General features: G+C 45.7%; 1 protein-coding gene across 1 annotated transcript in view; it reads left to right on the top strand.

Annotated features, from left to right (window-relative positions):
• The window catches only part of GCT (RNA polymerase II transcription mediator), a 38,713-nt gene extending 20,403 nt beyond the window's left edge, over positions 1-18,310 (top strand). The window contains exons 14-23 of the mRNA XM_078583667.1: positions 9,177-9,440; positions 9,536-10,633; positions 11,193-11,418; positions 12,389-12,524; positions 12,621-12,708; positions 12,834-12,912; positions 15,251-15,543; positions 15,655-16,513; positions 16,818-17,138; positions 17,701-18,310. Of these exons, the coding sequence (XP_078439793.1) occupies positions 9,177-9,440; positions 9,536-10,633; positions 11,193-11,418; positions 12,389-12,524; positions 12,621-12,708; positions 12,834-12,912; positions 15,251-15,543; positions 15,655-16,513; positions 16,818-17,138; positions 17,701-18,221 (3,885 nt within the window). The 3' untranslated portion in view covers positions 18,222-18,310. The remainder of the gene's footprint in view (positions 1-9,176; positions 9,441-9,535; positions 10,634-11,192; positions 11,419-12,388; positions 12,525-12,620; positions 12,709-12,833; positions 12,913-15,250; positions 15,544-15,654; positions 16,514-16,817; positions 17,139-17,700) is intronic.
• Positions 18,311-19,170: the final 860 nt, after the last annotated feature.

The following is a 19,170-nucleotide window of genomic DNA, read 5'->3' as shown; positions in this document are numbered from 1 at the left end:
TGATTGGTGGACCATTTTGGTCATATATGTATCTTGAATTTACTTATTTTTTATTGTTAATGGTAGCAGGTTGACCACCAATTAAGGGTGGTCTTCCTTATTTTCTTCTTCTTCTTCAAAAAAGAATCTGGTACACAGCCTGCAAGTGAGATATTTTAGGATGATGCATAAACTGGACAAGAACATTTACAGCGTAAGAAATTTTGGGTCAATTAGTTTGCCAATGAGCCAAATAAATTAGTTTGCCAATGAGACGCTGATAAGTTAGAGAATCGGTATTAGCTTCACTATTGTCTTGTTTAAGTTTGAGATTGGCTTCCATCGAGGTAGAAATTGGTTGGCACTGCAGCTAGCCAGTTTCTTCAAGAAGATCATATATTTTTTTTTGCTGGGACAGTGTGAGTTACAACCTGATGAATGGCTGACCCTCTATACCTAAGAAGTATTTCTGGGGGCCTAGACTTTTAATGTCGAATTGATCGCTTAGTTGCTGACTTAAAATGGTAATCCCTTGGGAGTTGTTTCCAGTGATAATTATATCATCAACGTAGACAATAAGAATAACAATAGAGTTCGAGTCAATCGCGTAAAGAAAAGGGTGTGATCCCCATTTGACTGTTGATACTTAAGTTGTTTCATGACGTGGGTAAACCTCTCAAACCATGCACAAGGAGACGGGTGAGAAGGGAACGAGCTGAAGGGAGATCTGCGAGAACGGCGAGAAGGGAAAAGGGCGAGAAGGGAGAAGGGTGCTCGGGACTGAAAAGGGATCGGCGAGAAGGGAGAAGGGAAACCTGCGAGACGGGAGAAGGGCGGTCTGCGATCTGCGTTCTGCGGTGGACGGCCATCTGCGATCTGAGGGAGAGATTGGCAGTAATAGCATCACCATCAAACGCCGTTCTCACCTCCGACCCCGACCTCTGACCCCGACCGGCCGGCGACCCCCGACCTCAACCGGCCGCGACCTCTGACCTCGACCGGCCGAGACTCACCGGCGTCCTCCGGCCTGTGACCTCGACCTTGACCTCAACCTCTGACCTTGCGACTTCCGACCTCCGACCTCGCGACATTGAGGGGCGATGAGACAAAATCCAAGGTCCATCGGCCGAGGCAGCATAGTCAGTCAAAATGAGCGTTGGGCCCAGCAGGTTCGGCGATCTCGTTTCAATGAAAAGCGCGGAGTCGATGGGCGCCGCAATGGGGTGAGGCAGGATGTCGAATGGCTAGGTCCGGGAGGGATGTCGCGGTGGGGCGACCTGCAAAGAGCATTGTTCCAAGAAGAATTTCGCCACGATTACCTAGGATCAGCACATCGAGATGAAGGGCGTTGCGGCCATGTCGGCAGGACCTCCAGTAACCGAAAAGGCCACCGAGATGACGATCGAAGGTCATCATGCTACGGTGCCAAGCAAGCAAAACAAATTTTCGGCAGAAGGCCTCATCGAGATCAAGACGAAGGGTCCCCCGGGAAACAGGAGGAAACCCACAACATGACGTCCTGCACATCTCCAGTTGGCGCGATGCGGTGGTACATCGTTGCGATGACAGAAGGGTGGAGAAATGGAGGCCAATCCGAGGCGGTTACCTCTGCACAGAAGACGAGAGCGCCGCCCGTTACGGCTTGAAGCTCCGACAGGAAGGCCATCACATGGGCTTTGTCCAAGACTCCCATTGAGTTGTCCGGGCACACTCCATAAGAGAAGGGCCTGGACGAGAGGAAGGCAAGCAAGGCATCTCCAATTCAAAACAGACGTTGTTGAAAAACAATGACGGAACACTGGAGGAAGGGCGGGCAGATATCAGAGGAATGGTGGAGGACGAGGAAGGATGGGTGACCGTGCGGTCTCGACGTATTAAGAAGACACAAAGCAAGAACAAACTGCCCCCCCCCCCCGAGATCGTCCGACGAGACCAACAAATGCTTCAGATGCTTAACAATAGGACATCACGCACGTGACTGCAGGGAGTCGATGAGGTGTCGAAGATGCAAGGGAATAGGCCATCGCCAAGCAAACTGCCCTCAAGGGGAGAGAAAAAATGGATGAACTCAGGCTTGGATAGAGCAGCCCTTCCGGACTAAGGCTCACCAAGCAGACCAGACAATTGATGAAGGGAGGGAGGATTGTAGTGCTGTTCTGCAAACTTGCCTGGTGAGAGACATTTTTGGCGGCATTCTTGATTTGGGGGTGGTCCATAGGGATCTCTGGAGGAACTTCCCCACGACAGGTCAGACTGAATTGCAGCGGTTGAAAACCAATACCCTGCTCCTTCGAGGGGTATCACGGAGGACAATTGATGGGGTCTGCGGCTGGACGCAGAGGATTGCAGACAATGCGGAAGTGAGATGGCAGCGAGTTCTCCCCACAGACGGGGCTGAACGGAGAAGGCGAATAGGGGTGGTGATAGAGGCACAAGGGGTCCCGTTGTTGCAGTGTAGAAGATCACCACTGGTGGGGATGGTCGAGTCTTTCGGGAGACTCACGCATATCATTTCGTAGGGATTGGAGTCCGGGGACCCCAACGTGGTAGTGTTGGAAGTGGAAATGGTAGAGGGAGATCTGATACCACAGTCAATCCAGTTCCATGGCTATCAGAGTACTTTCAGGGTGAGTTTCCGAGCTAGGGCACTACCGCCGGCACTTTGCGTACCCGGGGGTCCAGAGGCGCGACAGGGCGAGATGCCCCGAAGCTCCCCCAATCAAGCACAACCAACAATGCAGACGAGGGAAGACATGCCAATACTAGATGGAGATACAGGGTGCCAGGCTCAAGGAGAGTCAGAGACATTGATTCCTCCGGCGCCCTCGACTGCAGACGTGCGGGCAACTGAGTGTGGTGGGTCAGACTTTCCACAGTTGTCAGAGGAAATGGCTGAGTTGGCCACCCCGGTACCCCGAGAGGGGGGCGTTGCCATGAAGGGGCAAGGCCCAGGAGGGAGGAGGATAAGGATGCCCCAAAGAACACGACGCATCAAGAAGGGTGATTTTAGCCGGTTTAAAGGCATTGTGTACAGTCGGGGGAGATTAGCCTTGACGGATGCGGAGGGTAAGGAGACATGTTTAGTGGCAAGGAAAAATGGTCTAATGTGTCTGAGAATGGAAGGACCATCCAGAACGGTAGTTCCTAAGCCTCCGGGGAATGAGGCGATGGAGATTGCAACTCCCCCAGATCAGGGAGCGGATCTCGTGGTAGAGCAAGATTTGAACATGCCATTGACGGTACGAGAGTTGGCTGAGAAAGTGGAGCTCCTACCGGCGCAGATACAAGGGGGGCAACCATCACTCCAGATATGGAATGCATCTCCTGGAATGTACACGGTCTCCGTGACAAAGGGAGACGCAGGGTGATAGGAGGGTATTTGCGGCAATGGGGGGCAGATATAGTATGCTTGCAAGAGACGATGCTGGAGAGATGCGACACTAGGGCGTGGAACTTGGTGGGGGGGGGGTTCCTGGAGGGGTACGTGGCCGTTAATGCAGTCGGAAGATCAGGGGGTTTACTGGTGGCATGGAACACATCGACCTATGCTAAAGAGGAGTCCTGGACGGGGCAGTATGTGGCTGCAGTTAAACTCAAAAGAAGAAGTGACAATGTTCAATGTGTGGTGGCATCAGTCTACGGCCCCTTATCGCGACTCACCGACAGGGACTATGGGAGGAGCTGGAGGGGGTGGTTGCACTCTTCCAGGGGATCCCAATGCTTATTGGAGGGGATTTCAACGTGATGCTGGAGTCGGATGATAGACCAGATGGGACTGGAGGACAGGACCCGGGTTCGGAGGAATTCTGGTCCTTTCTTTCAAGCGCGGGCATGCAGGAAATGGGGCCTACGAACTGTATCTACACATGGAGGAGTACGAGGGGACCTAATACTCTCTCCCGGCTTGATAGGTTCCTTTGTTCAGTGGAGCTGTTGGAGGAATACCCGCTGGCTGAGGTGCATGCACTCCCTAGACCGTTGTCGGATCACGTCCCAATTATCTGGCGGGCAAGTGTTGGCCAGAATAGATCCACATATTTCAAGATGGATAGATCATGGTTGAGTGAGAAAGGGTTCAGGGAGGAGGTGAGTTCATGGTGGTCATCCCAAGCCACCCAGGGCACAGCTACAACACAAATGGCTACCAAATTGTCAGGTTTGCGTCTTCACTTGATGAAATGGAAGAAAAAGATCCGAGAAGAACGACACAATCGTAGAAATGAGGCCTTGTCACGGGTCCAACAGCTCGATGCATTAGAAGACGTAAGGGGCTTAACTGGTGCTGAACGCTCAGAGAGAAAAGGTCGCAGAGGAATAGTGGAGGAGGAAGACAAGAAGCTCGAGCTTGATTGGAGGCAGTGCTCTCGCCAACTATGGCTATCTGAAGGGGACGCGAATACTCGATTCTTTCATTTGGCAGCGAATGGAAGGCGTTGCTCGAATCAAATACTACGTTTAAAAGTGGGGGATCGAGAAGTTAACGAGACACAAGCGGTGGGAGGAGCGTTGGCAAACCATTTCAGAGAGGTGACTAAACAAGGGACTCGAAATCAATGGAGATGGAGCGGTAGAAGCGCATCCAAGGTGACACAAGGACAACAATAAGCTGAGTTGGTGAAGCCTTTCTCAGTGGAAGAAGTGCGAGCAGCGATCAAAGGTTTAAATGAAGAAGGTGCACCGGGTCCGGATGGATTCCCTGTTTTTTCTTCAGTGAATTCTGGGAAGTGGTTGGGCCAGAGGTGATGGGTAGACTAGACGAGTTCCGGCGAGGAAATTATGGCCTGGAGCGACTCAACCGATCCCACCTATTTCTACTGCCCAAAAGACCTGGCGCCATCAATGTGGGGGATTTCAGGCCCATTGCACTGTCAAACTCTATATACCTTATCATTGCCAAGGTGTTGGCGAACCGACTAAGGGTGGTAATTGGGGACCTAGTTGGGCCGTTTCAATCGGCCTTCATTCCTGGAAGACAATTGGTGGACAGTGTGGTGGTGGCAGGGGAGATTGTATCATCATGGAAGACGAATAAAACTAAGGGTTTCATGTGGAAGGTCGACTTCGCTAAAGCGTACGACACACTCGACTGGAGATTCTTATGGTCGGTTATGCGCAAACGTGGGTTCCCCAAGGAATTGGTGAGATGGGTGAGGCAATGTGTTACGTCTCACTCATTCTCGATTCTGCTCAACGGTCGAGCTGAGGGAGGGTGGATCCGCCCACAAAGAGGAGTCAGGCAGGGATGTCCATTAGCACCGTTGCTTTTTGTTCTTGCATTGGACACTTTGGCCACCTGCACACTTAAAGCTTGCGAGGAGGGCCTATTATGGGGTTTTCAGACGGCGAGCTACTTAGAGGGAATCCCGCTCCTGCAATATGCGGATGACACCACTTTCTTCATTGAGGGCTCATTGAGAGAAGCTCGTATTTTATCCGCATTGCTTGAACTATTTGCAGACTTCTTGGGGCTACAACTTAATCGAGCCAAGTCGGTCTTTGTGGGTTTCGGACTTTCTTCGGAGGAAAAGGCACAATGTGCAAGAGCTTTAGGCACACCTCAAGGCTTGCTCCCGATGGGCTATTTGGGTCTTCCGTTGACCGGGAGACGGATCCTAGCAGTGGAGTGGCATCCGGTGGTCGAAAAAGTGGAAATGAGGCTCGAAGGTTGGCAGAACAAGATACTGTCAAAAAGGGGTCATTTGGTGCTACTACGGTCGGTCCTGTCAGCAATCCAGTTATTCTACTTGTCAGTATTCAAAATGCCAGCAGTAGTGGTAAACAGATTGGAGGGGGCTATGAGAAGGTTCTTTTGGGGAGGCACTGGAGAGGAAGGGGGCAAGGGAGTGCCTCTTGTGGCGTGGGAGATATTGTGTAGACCTATGAAGCAGGGAGGGCTGGGGATCCTTCATCTGGAATCAATGTATCTGGGATTGTTGGCCAAATGGGTGGAACGGATTATGAAGTCAACAGAGGGACTAGTTTTCAATGTCCTGAGATATAGATATGGCTCTGAGATAAGTTGGGAGAGGCGTTGGGCTCGTGTCAGGGGAGAATCCCCCTTTTGGAGCGGTCTGCGCCAAGCAATACCTCACGTGCGGGAGTTTTTTGAGCCCAAATTGGGGGATGGGGCAAGGTTCCATTTTTGGACTGATGTTGAAGTTCCCAACACTATTTGCACTAGCGAGACACCCAGAGGCCAAAGTCAGTGAGTGTTGGGACGAGGCCTGGGTCCCTATATTGACAAGAGCCTTATCAGGGCCACGTTTTGAGGAGTTTTGCAGATGCAAGAGTCACTTCTACCTCTCAGCCCCTCAACTGAAAGTGGAAACGGTTGGACGTGGGGGGGGGTCGTCTTTCTCAGTGGAAGAAGCATATTTGAAGATTAGAGGAGAAGCGAGGGACGATGTGACCATCAATAGGGCATGCCACAGGTTGATGAAGCTCAAAGTTCTACTGAAAGTGCGACTTTTCAGCTGGTTATTGCGGAGGCAGAGGCTGATCACACGGGTCTATCGGCGGAGATGAACCCCCATGGATCCCGCTGACTGTCCTATGTGCGTTAGGGGGGAGGAGGACTGCTCACACCTATTCTTCACATGTCACTTCGCCCAGAGAGTCTGGGCATCGCAACAGGTACCGGAGGTGAATGTCTCCTCGGATGAGGCCTTTTGGACTTCAGTCATAGAAGGAAGACACAGAAGCGGAGTGGAATGGGGGCGGCTACTCGCAGTGCTCTGGGTGATATGGCTACGTTGGAATGAAGTGGTGTTTAAAGGAAAGGCAGCTTCAGTAGTGGACGTTATTCGTGCCGTAGGGGCACTCGTGTATTTTTGGGTTGGAAGGGGAGGATATTCCTTTTTTGGTCGGGTTTGTACCTTGCTTGTACGTAGCATTTACAATTTAATGATAGCGGGTTGGCCACCGGTTCCGGGTGGCCTTCCATATTTTCTTCAAAAAAAAGATGGATGGTAAAAGTCGATTTCCTTCCACGAGGCTTGGAGTTCATTTGCATATTCTATTGCTGTGCGGTTTTCTTGGAGCAAAGACATAGAACGATCTTCGAGATCAGCAATCCAAAATTCATCTTCCCACGTTGAGAATCTTTGCTGAACTAGACCCATACTTCTTTGATGTACTCATAGTCGCCATAAGATTCACCAATTTCTGGTAACATTGTATCCAATAACCAGGAAGAGAATATCCGCTTCACATCGCCACTTAGATGATATAGTTGACCACGAGGACGAATTGTACGTTGAACATACTTTGTCCATTGATAAAATTATGACCAGTAAAGAGATTTTGTGGCATGGTTTGTGGGAGATGTGTATACCACTTATTGCTCATTTGAGTGAGGGAATTCCCATATCAGCTTCCATTTTAGCCAAAAAAGGAAGCTAACGTGTGGATGTTTATAAGTGGAAAGTCTAATCTGGAAACTAGTACCAGATCCAAGATAAAATAGGCAGATGATGAAACTTGAAACAGTATAAGGAGATGATGGCAAAGAAAAAACACTTTGATGGACGAGAGTAAAGGAACAATCACACCTGTGAAGGTGTCAGTACTCGGTCAATCAAGCAAGAAATTAGAGATTTGGCGGTAAGTTGGATTCCCCTGTAAGTTGAAGAATCGTCTGAGAAATTGTAGATGATCTACCAAAACAGCACAACAGAACTCGTCGTTTGCTCACGCAGCAGAAGAGAACTCCCCGATTGCTTAGAAGAGAATACCACGGGTGAGTTTTTGGGCTAGAGGGCCGGACTGTCGTGGAGCAAGACACCGCACCCAGGACGATCGCTAACCACCACACACGATTGCTTCTGCTGTTAGGGCTAAATCACCGTGCAAAAACTTCCTTTCTCTCTGATACCATGTGAGGTAATCTTACGATTGACAAGTTGACATGACTGTGAAACGAGAAAGAAAAAGGTTTTGGTCACTTTCTGTTTCTTCTAGGCATTCTTTATACACGATCGATTACAATGGTCCTTTAACAACGGCTAGAATAGCCCTAGAAGATGGGCAGCACGTGGGCCCCACATGCTGTGTAATAATCCAGCAGCAGATTCTGTCAAGGTCGCACTGTGAGCTTATGCGATAGAAAGAGTGCTTCTCAGGGCACGTAGAGACGGAAGCCCAAAGGAAGGCTGGAAGAAAAGAGGAGAACAAGTACAATCCAAACTTCATTCATTTAATGTGCATTTATAAACATATGGGTTATAATAGATGTGTTAATGGCTAGTTTAGACTAAAGGTACGTAGCACGTGAGCATCATGTGCTACATCATACAGATACATCTAACAGAAAATGGTTATCCTGTCCAGTTTCCGTTGGTTGCAGAGTGCATTTTCAGAGACAGTTAACCTCAATTTGATACTTTCAGTCTAGTAAAGTTCATTTTCATGAAAAAAATCTATATGCATAGAACTTGAAAATTTTAGTACTTAATTAGACTATTTGTTCAACGTGGGTTTCCACCAAATGTGAAAATTTTGTGCTAGAAGAATTTATTCTGGTAATTAGTGATACCCATAAATTTCACCTGATTATAAATTAAAGGGACTATGTTTTGGATCGTGATCTGGGGTATTGGCAATTCTTTATCTGGAAATTCTGTGATCTGATCCTTGATGTTCCTCGGAGTAGATGCAGATAAAAATTTCAGTATTGTGGTGATGAGCTGATAATTTTTCAAATTTATCAACACCTATTTGTTGGGTCAATCTCCGATTGAATGTCTCTATTGGTATATTTTTGAAGACTGGAAGGTATCTTTGGTCAGTATGCTTGTCTTTAACCTTATGATTTATGATGGAAATGATCGGCGTTCCTTAAACAGGGTTTCCGTTTCTGTGACAAAGCCAAAAGCTTAAGTTAGATCAATTTTTTTTATGGAATATGTTTTAAGGATTGCGAACTAGAGTCATATTCTTGAAAATTCTGATTTTCTCAATTAAGTTTTCACACTATGATTTATAATGTGTCTATCTGGCCTTAATTGGCTGTCCGACCTTAGTTGTGCTAGTTTTATGATAATTGTGTGGTAATGTGCAGAAGTTTAGATTCTAAAAATAACCCTCGCTTGAATGTTTTTTATTTTCGCACTTGAGCGTAGAACGATTGAATGTTTTTTTCTTCTTTTTTTTGTTCTTTATGATTTTTTTGGTGAAATTAACTGAAATCTTAATTGTAGATCTCTAAACGTCCAAGAGCAGGCAGTAAAGCATCGACTGATAAGGTGGCTGCTTTTGCTATCGAGGCAATGCAAGGAACATATAAATCTGAACTCAGTGCAGGTGAAACAAACAGTTCAGTCTCTGAGGCAATTGTGAATACTGGTATTGGATCTTACTGGGATTCCGATGATGGAGACTATGGCATTAACATTCAATCTCTTCTTTCTGAATACGGTGACTTCAGTGATTTCTTTGTGAATGACATCCTCTGCTTCGGCGAGGTATTCCTTCCTTCGCCTGTTCTTTTTTTTGATGAAATTGAAGCATCTTAAAACCCAAAATTATAAAGAGTCTTTATCCCAGCTTTTTCATGCAGCCTCCTGGCACTGCAGAATCCCAAACCCTTAATGTGGCACAGGATGGTAGCGACAGTCCTTGCAATGCGGCAATTGATCAAGATCAGTTGCTCTTGAAAGGCCTTAACCAGATCCCGTTGCTTACTCGACTAGAGGAGCCTGATCATAGATCCTCTATTATTTCATCTGATGAATTCCGACTGTTGTCTGAAGCGGAAGCTGCCATGACATTTGCTCCAGAGTATGCTGCTGTGGAGACGACCACTGGAAATTTTGCGCCGATTTTCAGAACTGCCTATGTTCCTCTGTCCAGAAAAGCAGAGAATTCAAATTCCTGTTCAGGAAATTATTCATACAATGCGACGCCACCTACTCTGGTTGAACCATCAGAAGAGAAGTCGGTGGCACCGCCGTGCTACACACAAATCAGTAGTGGGAGAAAATTCAACGAGAAAAACGCAGGTATGTACTTACAGAAAGAAGATGCAGCACCGTCTTCAATTTCAGGGATCACTTCATCCTTTTCACATCACACTCAAGGGAAGAACAAGATCGAGAGCATGTGGAAATCAGATGATCGGAAGACCAGTCTTGCCACTGATGTTGAGTGTATGATGCTCCAAGCTTCCATGTGTAGGATCAGGCATACGCTTCTTTCATGTGCGAAACAAAACCAAAGTTCAGGCAGGAATGAGCTCATAAGGAAGGAACTGGTACCGGTGAGAATTGCTGGAGACGTCGATGGTGGTTCTGAGGAGAAGACTGTTTCTTTGGCAGTTGGTGTGTGGCGGTCCGTTGGCACGACCAAAGCCCCAAAATCTGTCAATGCTATTGAGGATTCATTGTCCACATCGACAAATGTTCAGATGCCTCGCCCCCTGGAAGCACTTCTAAATGCTCTTCCGCTGGTTGTTCAGCAGTCCACGTCTTTCGTGGATGTCACTCTTGACGCTTGTGATGGAGATGAGCCCTACACGTGGCTTGCGTTTCAAGAGCAACAGAGGCGGGGATTTTCTTGTGGGCCTCTGATGACCCACGCTGGCTGTGGTGGATTGTTGGCAAGCTGCCATTCGTTGGATATTGCTGGGATCGAGTTAAATGACCCTCTTTCTGCTGATGTGAGTCCCATTTATTTCTGATTTATTTATTTCATAGTTTGCAGTGTTAGTTTTTCATCGTGTGATCCCAGAATGATTTTTTATTCCGTCTTTCTTTTTCATGGTTTTTTGTTTGTCAATCTCTAATGGAAGAGACATAATACAAAATAAGTTTTGTAAAAAGACATGCATAAAGCATTATTATCTGGCAACTTGTCTGAGCCAATATTTTACTGTTAGTTTTCTCTGTGCCATTATTCTTGTCCGTATTTGTATTTTTTTATTTCTTCGTGAAATTCTTGCTGAATTGTATTTCGTAGGAGTTTGCTTCATAGTTATAAAACTTGAGCTGTATCACTTTAATTGACACTTGGTTGCTAAATGTAAATGGTGAAACTTATTAATATCAGATCACAAATATTTTAATTTTGTTACCTTACCGAAGCACTTGAGATTACATCTAATGCAGATGAATTGTGAGTTGTTTTTTAATTGTTCATGTAAAAAAATGTTGGGTGGTTTCTTCTTCCGTCTTTCGAGTTCTACAGTTTAAAACTTCATAATATGTTATTCGGAACAGGTTCAGGCTTCCTTTGTGACGAGTTTTCTACAATCAGATATCAAAGTGGCCTTACGGAATGCTTTTGGGAATTTTGAAGGGCCCCTGTCTTTGATAGATTTTTGCAAAGGCGGTGGGCTTTCTGTTGATAACGTTGGCAGTGAACTTAGGGATTCTTCTTTGACTCCGAGGGGTGAAAGCATTTCAAGTCCTCAAGCGTTGTCTATCAGTTCGTCCCTCGTAAAAGGTATCTATATTTCGTGTTTGAGAAGTAGGGTATGCTGTCCCAGCGGATGATGAAGTCGTCATCATTGCTCATCATCTTTCTGTGTCTAGTCATCATTTTTATCTTTGTACTCAATTTCCTTTTTCTCTCCCTCTCTATCATCATACGGCACAAATTCTTTCTCCCTTTCCCTTCTATGTCAACCTTATCTCTCTCTCTCTCTCTCTCCCTATCTTGCCCTTTCTCTCACTCTCCCGTAACTTGTGCCTCTCTCTTTCTCTCTCACGACTCCCCTCCCTCTTTCCCATTTTAAGTCCTTGTTACACGCTTGTAACAATAGTGAAGTATAGCTGAATTGAAGATCGAGAATGTTCAACAAGACAGTAATATGAATGGATTGGCGTCAACATCGTGCTCAGATCGGATGGCTCCTCCCTCCACGGTGAAGGTCCTTCGCGATCCCAGCGCGGTCTTCCATCCACGGCAGGCGAGCTCCCTCCGCAGCTCTCGTCCAGGCGTAACTGCCAAGATTAGTGTCCAGAATAGAATGTCCCTTACCAGAGGGTCGCTTCTTATTTATAGGGTCTCTGGCGACCCTCTCCCCTTTCTTTTAGTCAGTTGGTGTGGTCAAACCCTCGTTGACCAGATCTGGTCCTTCTCCTCTGGTACTTCTTATGATAGCGCCTATCAGTCCTCTCTTCCGTCATCTCTCTTTCTTGCCGCCGAATTGTGTCTCTGTCCCCTACTGTCCTGTCTCTCCTTCCTTTTTTCTCCCATGAATCCGACCTCTCTTCCTCTCTTGATATTTATGACTCTTGTCGTCAGAACTTATCTTCTCGTCATTGTCATCCAGTTATTCCTGGGAAATCATCATCATCATCACTCCTGGTTGTGATGATAAGGGTGATAACTTCATCCTGGGACACCAAGCCTAGTTGGCTTTGGGGGCTTTAAAGAGAAACCATTATGTTGAAGCTGTGTAATTTCTCAGATGGATCTGCAGTTGGTGAGTCCGTGCAGAGGAGAATATATAATGAAAACTCAACTCCGGAGAGAGAACAACTGAACACCAATGCCAGAAATTCGGGGAGCATTTCCTTGGTTCCTTTTCCAGCCTTTCTCGTTGGGTATATTTTTGTTTTTACTCGTTGAAAATGATTTGTTCATTCTAAATGTTTTTTTTTGGGTTTCTCACTCTAACATAACAATCACATGCCGTGAAGCTATCAAGATGATTGGCTGAAAACATCATCAAGCTCCTTAGAAGTTTGGGAAAAAGGACCTCTTGAACCCTATGCCTTGCCGAAGCCTGTGAGTCTCCTGAGAATTATTCTATTTCTCTCTCTTTTTGTAAATATGTTGTGCGAGAATGCTTTCATGCGTGTGAATCACTCTTTCTCCGCTCACTCCTTTATCCAAATGATTGCATTTTGCAGATAACTTACTATGCAATATGCCCAGACATTGATCTTCTTACATATGCTGCGATTGATTTCATCCTACAGTTAGGCACAGGTATGCCTGTCGAATATTTATGTGGTCACTTTGCATGATTTTCCTTCTGATGTCAAACTTGATATTGATGTCAAATTTTAGATTTTGGTTCTTCTGGAACAAATCACGTGACTAATATTGATTATTAATGTTCTTAAACAATGGACACTGAACGGGAAAGTTTATTTGACTTTTTTTTGGAAGAAATTAAAGTGAGTGTAAATATTGAGTGAGATGAGGAAATGATGAGATAAAGAGGAGGATGGACAGAGAGGAACACCAGAAAATAGGGCACAAAAAGGTTGGAGTTTCCATTACTAATCCTTTGCCCTTTTATACAAATATGCACTGAGGAGAGAGAGAGAGAAAAGCAGTTCCTCCAATGGTCATATTTTTGAAAAATATGACCGTTGGGACCTGTCACATCCAGCTGCTTTTTTTTGCAGCTGGATGTCCAACGGCTAGTTTTTCTAGCCGTTGGAGTCTGGGCCTGATGTAAATCAGGCCCAGTATATATTAGGTCCTTAATGGACCTAATATATGGCCCTAATGGGCCCCTCACTATTGGGCCCTTAATGGGCCCTTAGTGGGCTCTTTAATGGGCACTTAACGGGCCCTTATTTAGATTGATTTTAGTTAGGTTTTTTATTCATTTCCCTAGGGTTATTCTATTACATGTACACGGCCTTTGGCCCATAAGTCAGTCCAATCTGCCCTAAATGGGCCTTGATGATCTAACAGTGAGCACAAAAACACATTCTCTCTTATAATCCAAGCGAAGATGTGATGAGTATAGAGAACGCCAAAGGAGATGTTGCAGCGGTCATATTCAACATATATATTCTATCTTTACCAAGGTTTCTCTAGGAGTTTTCATAATAGAAAATACTCATGGTTGTCTTTGATAGAAAATAACTCAATACTTGAGCCAACTGTTTGCTTGTTTGATTGGTTAGCCGTTTCAGGTGAAAAAGGAAAAAGACAAGCTGACCAATAGCTAAATTCATTTCTTCGCAGCTTTTCAGAGCCCTTTCGCTCATTGTGTAACTGATGCGGGAACTACTTTTGACTTCTATCTTGACCACTTTTCAGAGCACTTTTCATGCATGTTACCTACCCTGCCAGAATGCCAACTCATTTGAAGGCCCAAGTTCAAAATTAAAATCTGATTTATGAATTATGAACGGACAGTACTTCATTTGTTGTTTTTTTTTCTGAAATAAAGAGGGGAAGGACATTGGAGACCGGTGATCTTCTGGTTATGATTCATTTATCAAACTATACGCACAAACGGCCCTTTGGGGTTCCCGTACCTTCCGCTAACATCCCTCTGAGCCAAACCGAAACAAGACTGTCAACTTTGTGTACTACGTTGACCAGCAACGCCTTCCTTTCTTTGAATATAACCTCGCTTAAATGCAGACATTTCCCAGAGCACTGCAAGCAGATGTCCCCATGCCTCCCTTCCCCTGGTACCTCTCCACAACCCCCGACACCCCCCTCCCCCTCCTCAGGAGTCCCAGAAGGCCGCCTCTGAGAAGACGTCCACCCATGTGGTTGGCTGGCCGGCTCACGAATGATTTTCTTATGTTTAATTTGCAAATTTCTGGTGATGAGCCTTTCTTTTATAATGTTAGACGACTGGATAAGTTTATTTTTGTTATCTTGTGTTGCACGCAATGTGCAATTTTTATTGAGTTAATTTGTGGGTATAAAAGGCCGACATGATAATAATTAAAGGATCTGATTTTCTAACGCTTAACATGCTCTAAGGTAGTGGTTCTCCCCTGCCGGCACCCCTTCATTCTGCTCTTTGCCAAAATTTGAATGATTCTTAAGAATACCTGTGGTTCTCTTATTGCGAAAAAACATAATTTGCACGTTAACATGGAAAGCTGTACATAGAAACGCAGCCGAAGTCTGAAGGCTATGGGGCTTTGAGGTTTAGTGAGAAACCAACAACCAGCAGTCAATGCGAAAGTGAATAATTTGAAAAACTAAAGAGGGGTGGAAAAAAATGGTCATTTCTCAATATAACTGTTGACACTTGTGCAAGTTTCTAATATATTTATTATTTTTGGGTCTCTAAATCATTACTCAAGCCCCGTCGTCTGTTGAGAACTTGCTTTTGCTTATTCTTAAATTGCTGCATTTATTGAAGGAAAATTTCAATCTGATCAAAGACAATATAGGGGCAACGTAAAAATCTTTCACTCTTTTGTTCTCCTTTTTCTATAAGTATGAATCTAGTTTTCCCCTTGATGTGATTGTTTTTTCCTACTTCAAATGAATTTTCAATAGCTGGGTTAGACATCAGCTAAATATTATGAATTGAAGGCTGGAAAATCTGTTCATGCAGTTTATGAAACATGCAAACTTGGAACTCATTCTCCGATTGGAAGTGCTGGACCAACAGATCAGAACTGTGGAAAAAGTTCTTCCGGCTTGATCCTCCTTGAGTGCCCCCCGTCACTCAAGGGAGCTGGAAGAAACATCTCATCAATTAGTTCAGTCTCCGACTTCTTCGGGGCCTTAGAGAGTGCGTGGGATGTAAGCAGCTATCTCAATGCCCTCACAAAGGCTCTGAAGAATCTTAAGCTGATGTCTACATCTGGCATAAACCAGAAAGATATCAAGGGGGGATCCTGTACGGTGAGCTCATCCTTTTTCTTCTCTCCCAGTTCCTGGATTGCGGCCCCCCTTAAATTCAAACTGGCCTAACTGATAAAGTCGTTTAAAATTCGCCTCATTTTTCATCTCCAGGTTGTTTATGTTGTGTGCCCCTTCCCCGAGCCAACTGCAGTTCTGCAAACTGTAGTGGAGGCTTCGGCTACTCTTGGGTCGAGCTACTTCTCTGCAGACAAGGAGCGGCGTTCATTATTGCAGACGCAGGTCTCCAAGGCCTTAAGTGGTGTCTCGGCTTTTGACGAAGCTTCAACATCGAGCCTCCTCGTACTGTCTGGCTTCAACATGTCCAAGCTAGTCCTGCAGATCGTGACCATTGACTCCCTGCTGAGGGTCAAGCCAGGGAACGAGCTGGCCATGCTCAAGGAGTATGCCTTCTCAGTTTACAACAAGGCCCGGCGAGTACCTCGGTCCTTTGCTAGTGCCGGAGGAACCCTGTGGAAGGAGAACCTGGATTCAAGATGGGACGGCTCGTCCTGGCAGACCCTCCGTAGTGTGGATGGGTCTTTTTCCTACCATGACGATATTCGTTTCCTGTATGAGCCGCTCTTCATTCTCTCTGAGCCGAGCTCCATCGAGCAAGGTGTCTCTTGCTTGTCTTCTCCCAGAGCAGAGGATCTATTGGCAGATGGCCTTGACAGCACAGAAGCAGAGGCAAGGGCACCAAGCCTTCACTGCTGCTATGGTTGGACAGAGGACTGGCGGTGGATGGTCTGTATCTGGACAGACTCCCGCGGGGAGCTTCTGGATAGTCAGGTGTTTCCCTTTGGTGGCATCTGTGGGCGCCAGGACACAAAACTGCTCCAGTGCCTCTTTGTCCAGATGTTACACCATGGGTGCCACATTCTCTCCTGTTGTTCCTCTGATTCGGGCTTGCTTCGGCCTAGGGACTTGGTCATTTCCCGCCTTGGCTCCTTCTTCGAGCTGGAGCGCCAAGGTACCCCTTGTTATTGTTTATTTTTTTTTGTTTGCTTCTTTTAAATTATAAGTACATTTATTATTTGATGTTCTTTACATTTCATAATCATAAAAATGTGCCAACAGAAAAGATTAAATTGTCTGATTATGATGATGTTCTTGTGGCGCACAATCCCTACCAAACACACTCCATCACAGTAGAGGTTTCCTACCCTTATAATTGGATAGGAAAATTACAAGAAATGCCCTTATTCCTGCAATAATCATTGTGAAACCTTTATCCATGTGAATACCAAAACTAGGGTAATTTTTGTGATTTTCAGAGTGGCAGAGGGCGATATACTTGGTGGGAGGCAACGAGGTAAAGAAGTGGGCAGTGCAGCTACGAGGATCGCAGGGTGGAGGAGCAGCCTCGGGGCTGCCACAAGAAGTAGGGGCCATGGCGGAGAGGCCTCTGCCCTCCTCCCCCAGCTCTCTCTACAGCCCCCATGCAAAGATTGGCTATGTAAAGCCTGGGGCTTCTCCCCAGGTGAGTGCCAAGAAGCCGGTTTTGTTCCAGTTCCTGCAGAGCATCACCCTTGTCTCCATCTTGGTCGATCATTCCCTGCAGCTCATGCTTCCCGCCACTGATTCCCCTTTGTCAGGTATATCTCTCTCTACTCACTCATTTTGCAGAAGCTTCAAGCCCTTCTTATGGCAGAGAACAACTCATTGAAATTTAGAGGTCTGAACTTTTCATCAAACAAGTGTCAAATACCTAGGTTATGACATTGGTCTATATTTTATCTGGTCGTAATCATGATTTTTTTTGAAGAAATAATCATGATATTCTTGCGACATTCATTCGTCGGTTATTAAATGAATGTCAATTACCTATCATATGAAATTGGTCTTAATTTCGTCTTGCCAAATTCAAGATATCATTGCGGCATACATTCATGGTTTATCAAACAAGCGTCTGTTACCTATTTTATGTTGCCATTGTCGATATATTATTGCGACATTCTTTCATGGGTTATCACTCTAGTGTGAAGTGCCCATATTATGAAACTGGCCCATAACCAAGATACTATTGCGCCATTCATTCGTGAATTATCATACGGATGCCAAATATCCATAATGTGAAATTTACATATATTTTTATCTTTGCCATACTCAAAATTTTTGAGGAACAAAAGTGTATTTTTTTTCTTGTTTCCGATTCAGGGTACGTGGAGGGTTTCAGTGCGGTGAAGTCTGTGGGCGCCATGCAGGGAGCTTACATCATCATCCCGTCACCAAGCCTGCGTCATCTCCCCACAACACCTCTCCAGCTTCCCATCAGTCTCACCTCCGAGTCTCCACCCATTGCCCACCTGCTTCACAGCAAAGGGCCCTCCCTGCCTATCGCCTCGGCCTTCGTCGTCTCTAAGGCAGTGTCCTCTGGCGGTAGCTGTGGCGTAGCCACCAAGGACGAATGGCCATCTGTGCTCTTGGTTGGTCTCGTGGATCACTATGGCAATGCCGCCGAGAAGCTCCGTGCCAAACAAGAGGCTGAGAGCAATGCCATCTTGGAGACGGTGGCGGCTGATCTCCATTCTCTTTCGTGGATGACGGCGAGCCCTCTTCATCTCCGTCGCCGCACTCCACTGCCATTTCATTGCCATGTTCTACTCCGCCTGCGGAGACTCCTCCACTTTGCAGACCGGGAGCTCCTCTCTCGCCCACCTGATGCTCTCTCACCATAACTTGGAAGGCAAAAGCATGCCGAACTTCACTACGTGATTATAGCTCTGTATATATCTGTGTAATTTTATAGCAGCTGAATCTATTTGCATTTAAGGTTTCATGGTCCAGTCTAGTATTTGCCCATCCCGATACCGGTATTGGAATACGGTATCGGGACGGATGCTGTACCCGACACCGAAAATCAAATTTTCAGTCTCCGTTTTTTTATATCTGAATATCAGGTATCGATATCGGATATCGGATATCGGTTGCTAAAGTACCGATATCCGATATCGGTATCCGTCTTGATGTCCTCATCTGCCTCTGTCTCTCGAGAAGGATGATGATATTGGATATCGTGCGTGGATATCGGATTTCGATATCCTAGTTAGAGAGGATATTTAAAAATGTAAGTAACCCATAATTAATCAGCTGTTAGAATGGATCAATGTGGGCAAGAGGGTAATTGGGGAGCTTTTTGACTGATTAAGTAGCTCGTTTAATATATACAGCTCCTCTCTCACCCACCTGATGCTCTATCACCATAACTTGGAAGGAGAAAGCATGCCAACCTTCACTACGTGATTATAGCTGTGTATATATCTGTGTAATTTTATTGCAGCTGATTCTACTTGCATTTAAGGTTTCATGGTCCAGTCTTGCAGATTATGGTTGAGTGAACACTGTTTGGGCCTCTCCCCTTCTGTGGAATTAGGAAACAAGAGAACTAGAGATCCTTTTGGAACTCTGTCCTAATTGGGAAAGCCTTTAAAGTTCATAGTAAAATCATTAAAGGGGTTGAGATTCCCAAAATGATGGTTAATGTTGGGGATATAGCCTGAACTCTAGTGTCACTGTGACCACATCTATTTCCTCTACGTTAGAAACATATATTACTAGAAAAAATAGGATATGATATGTTAAAAAAGCAGACTAATCCCTAAGAAGTGAACTTCATTTTGGGAAAGT

The sequence above is a fragment of the Wolffia australiana genome, chromosome 12, assembly GCF_029677425.1.
Source record: "Wolffia australiana isolate 7733 chromosome 12, ASM2967742v1".
Classification (NCBI taxonomy): domain Eukaryota; kingdom Viridiplantae; phylum Streptophyta; class Magnoliopsida; order Alismatales; family Araceae; genus Wolffia; species Wolffia australiana.
Note: the sequence above shows the minus strand (reverse complement) of the source record. Positions and strands in the feature narration are given on the sequence as shown.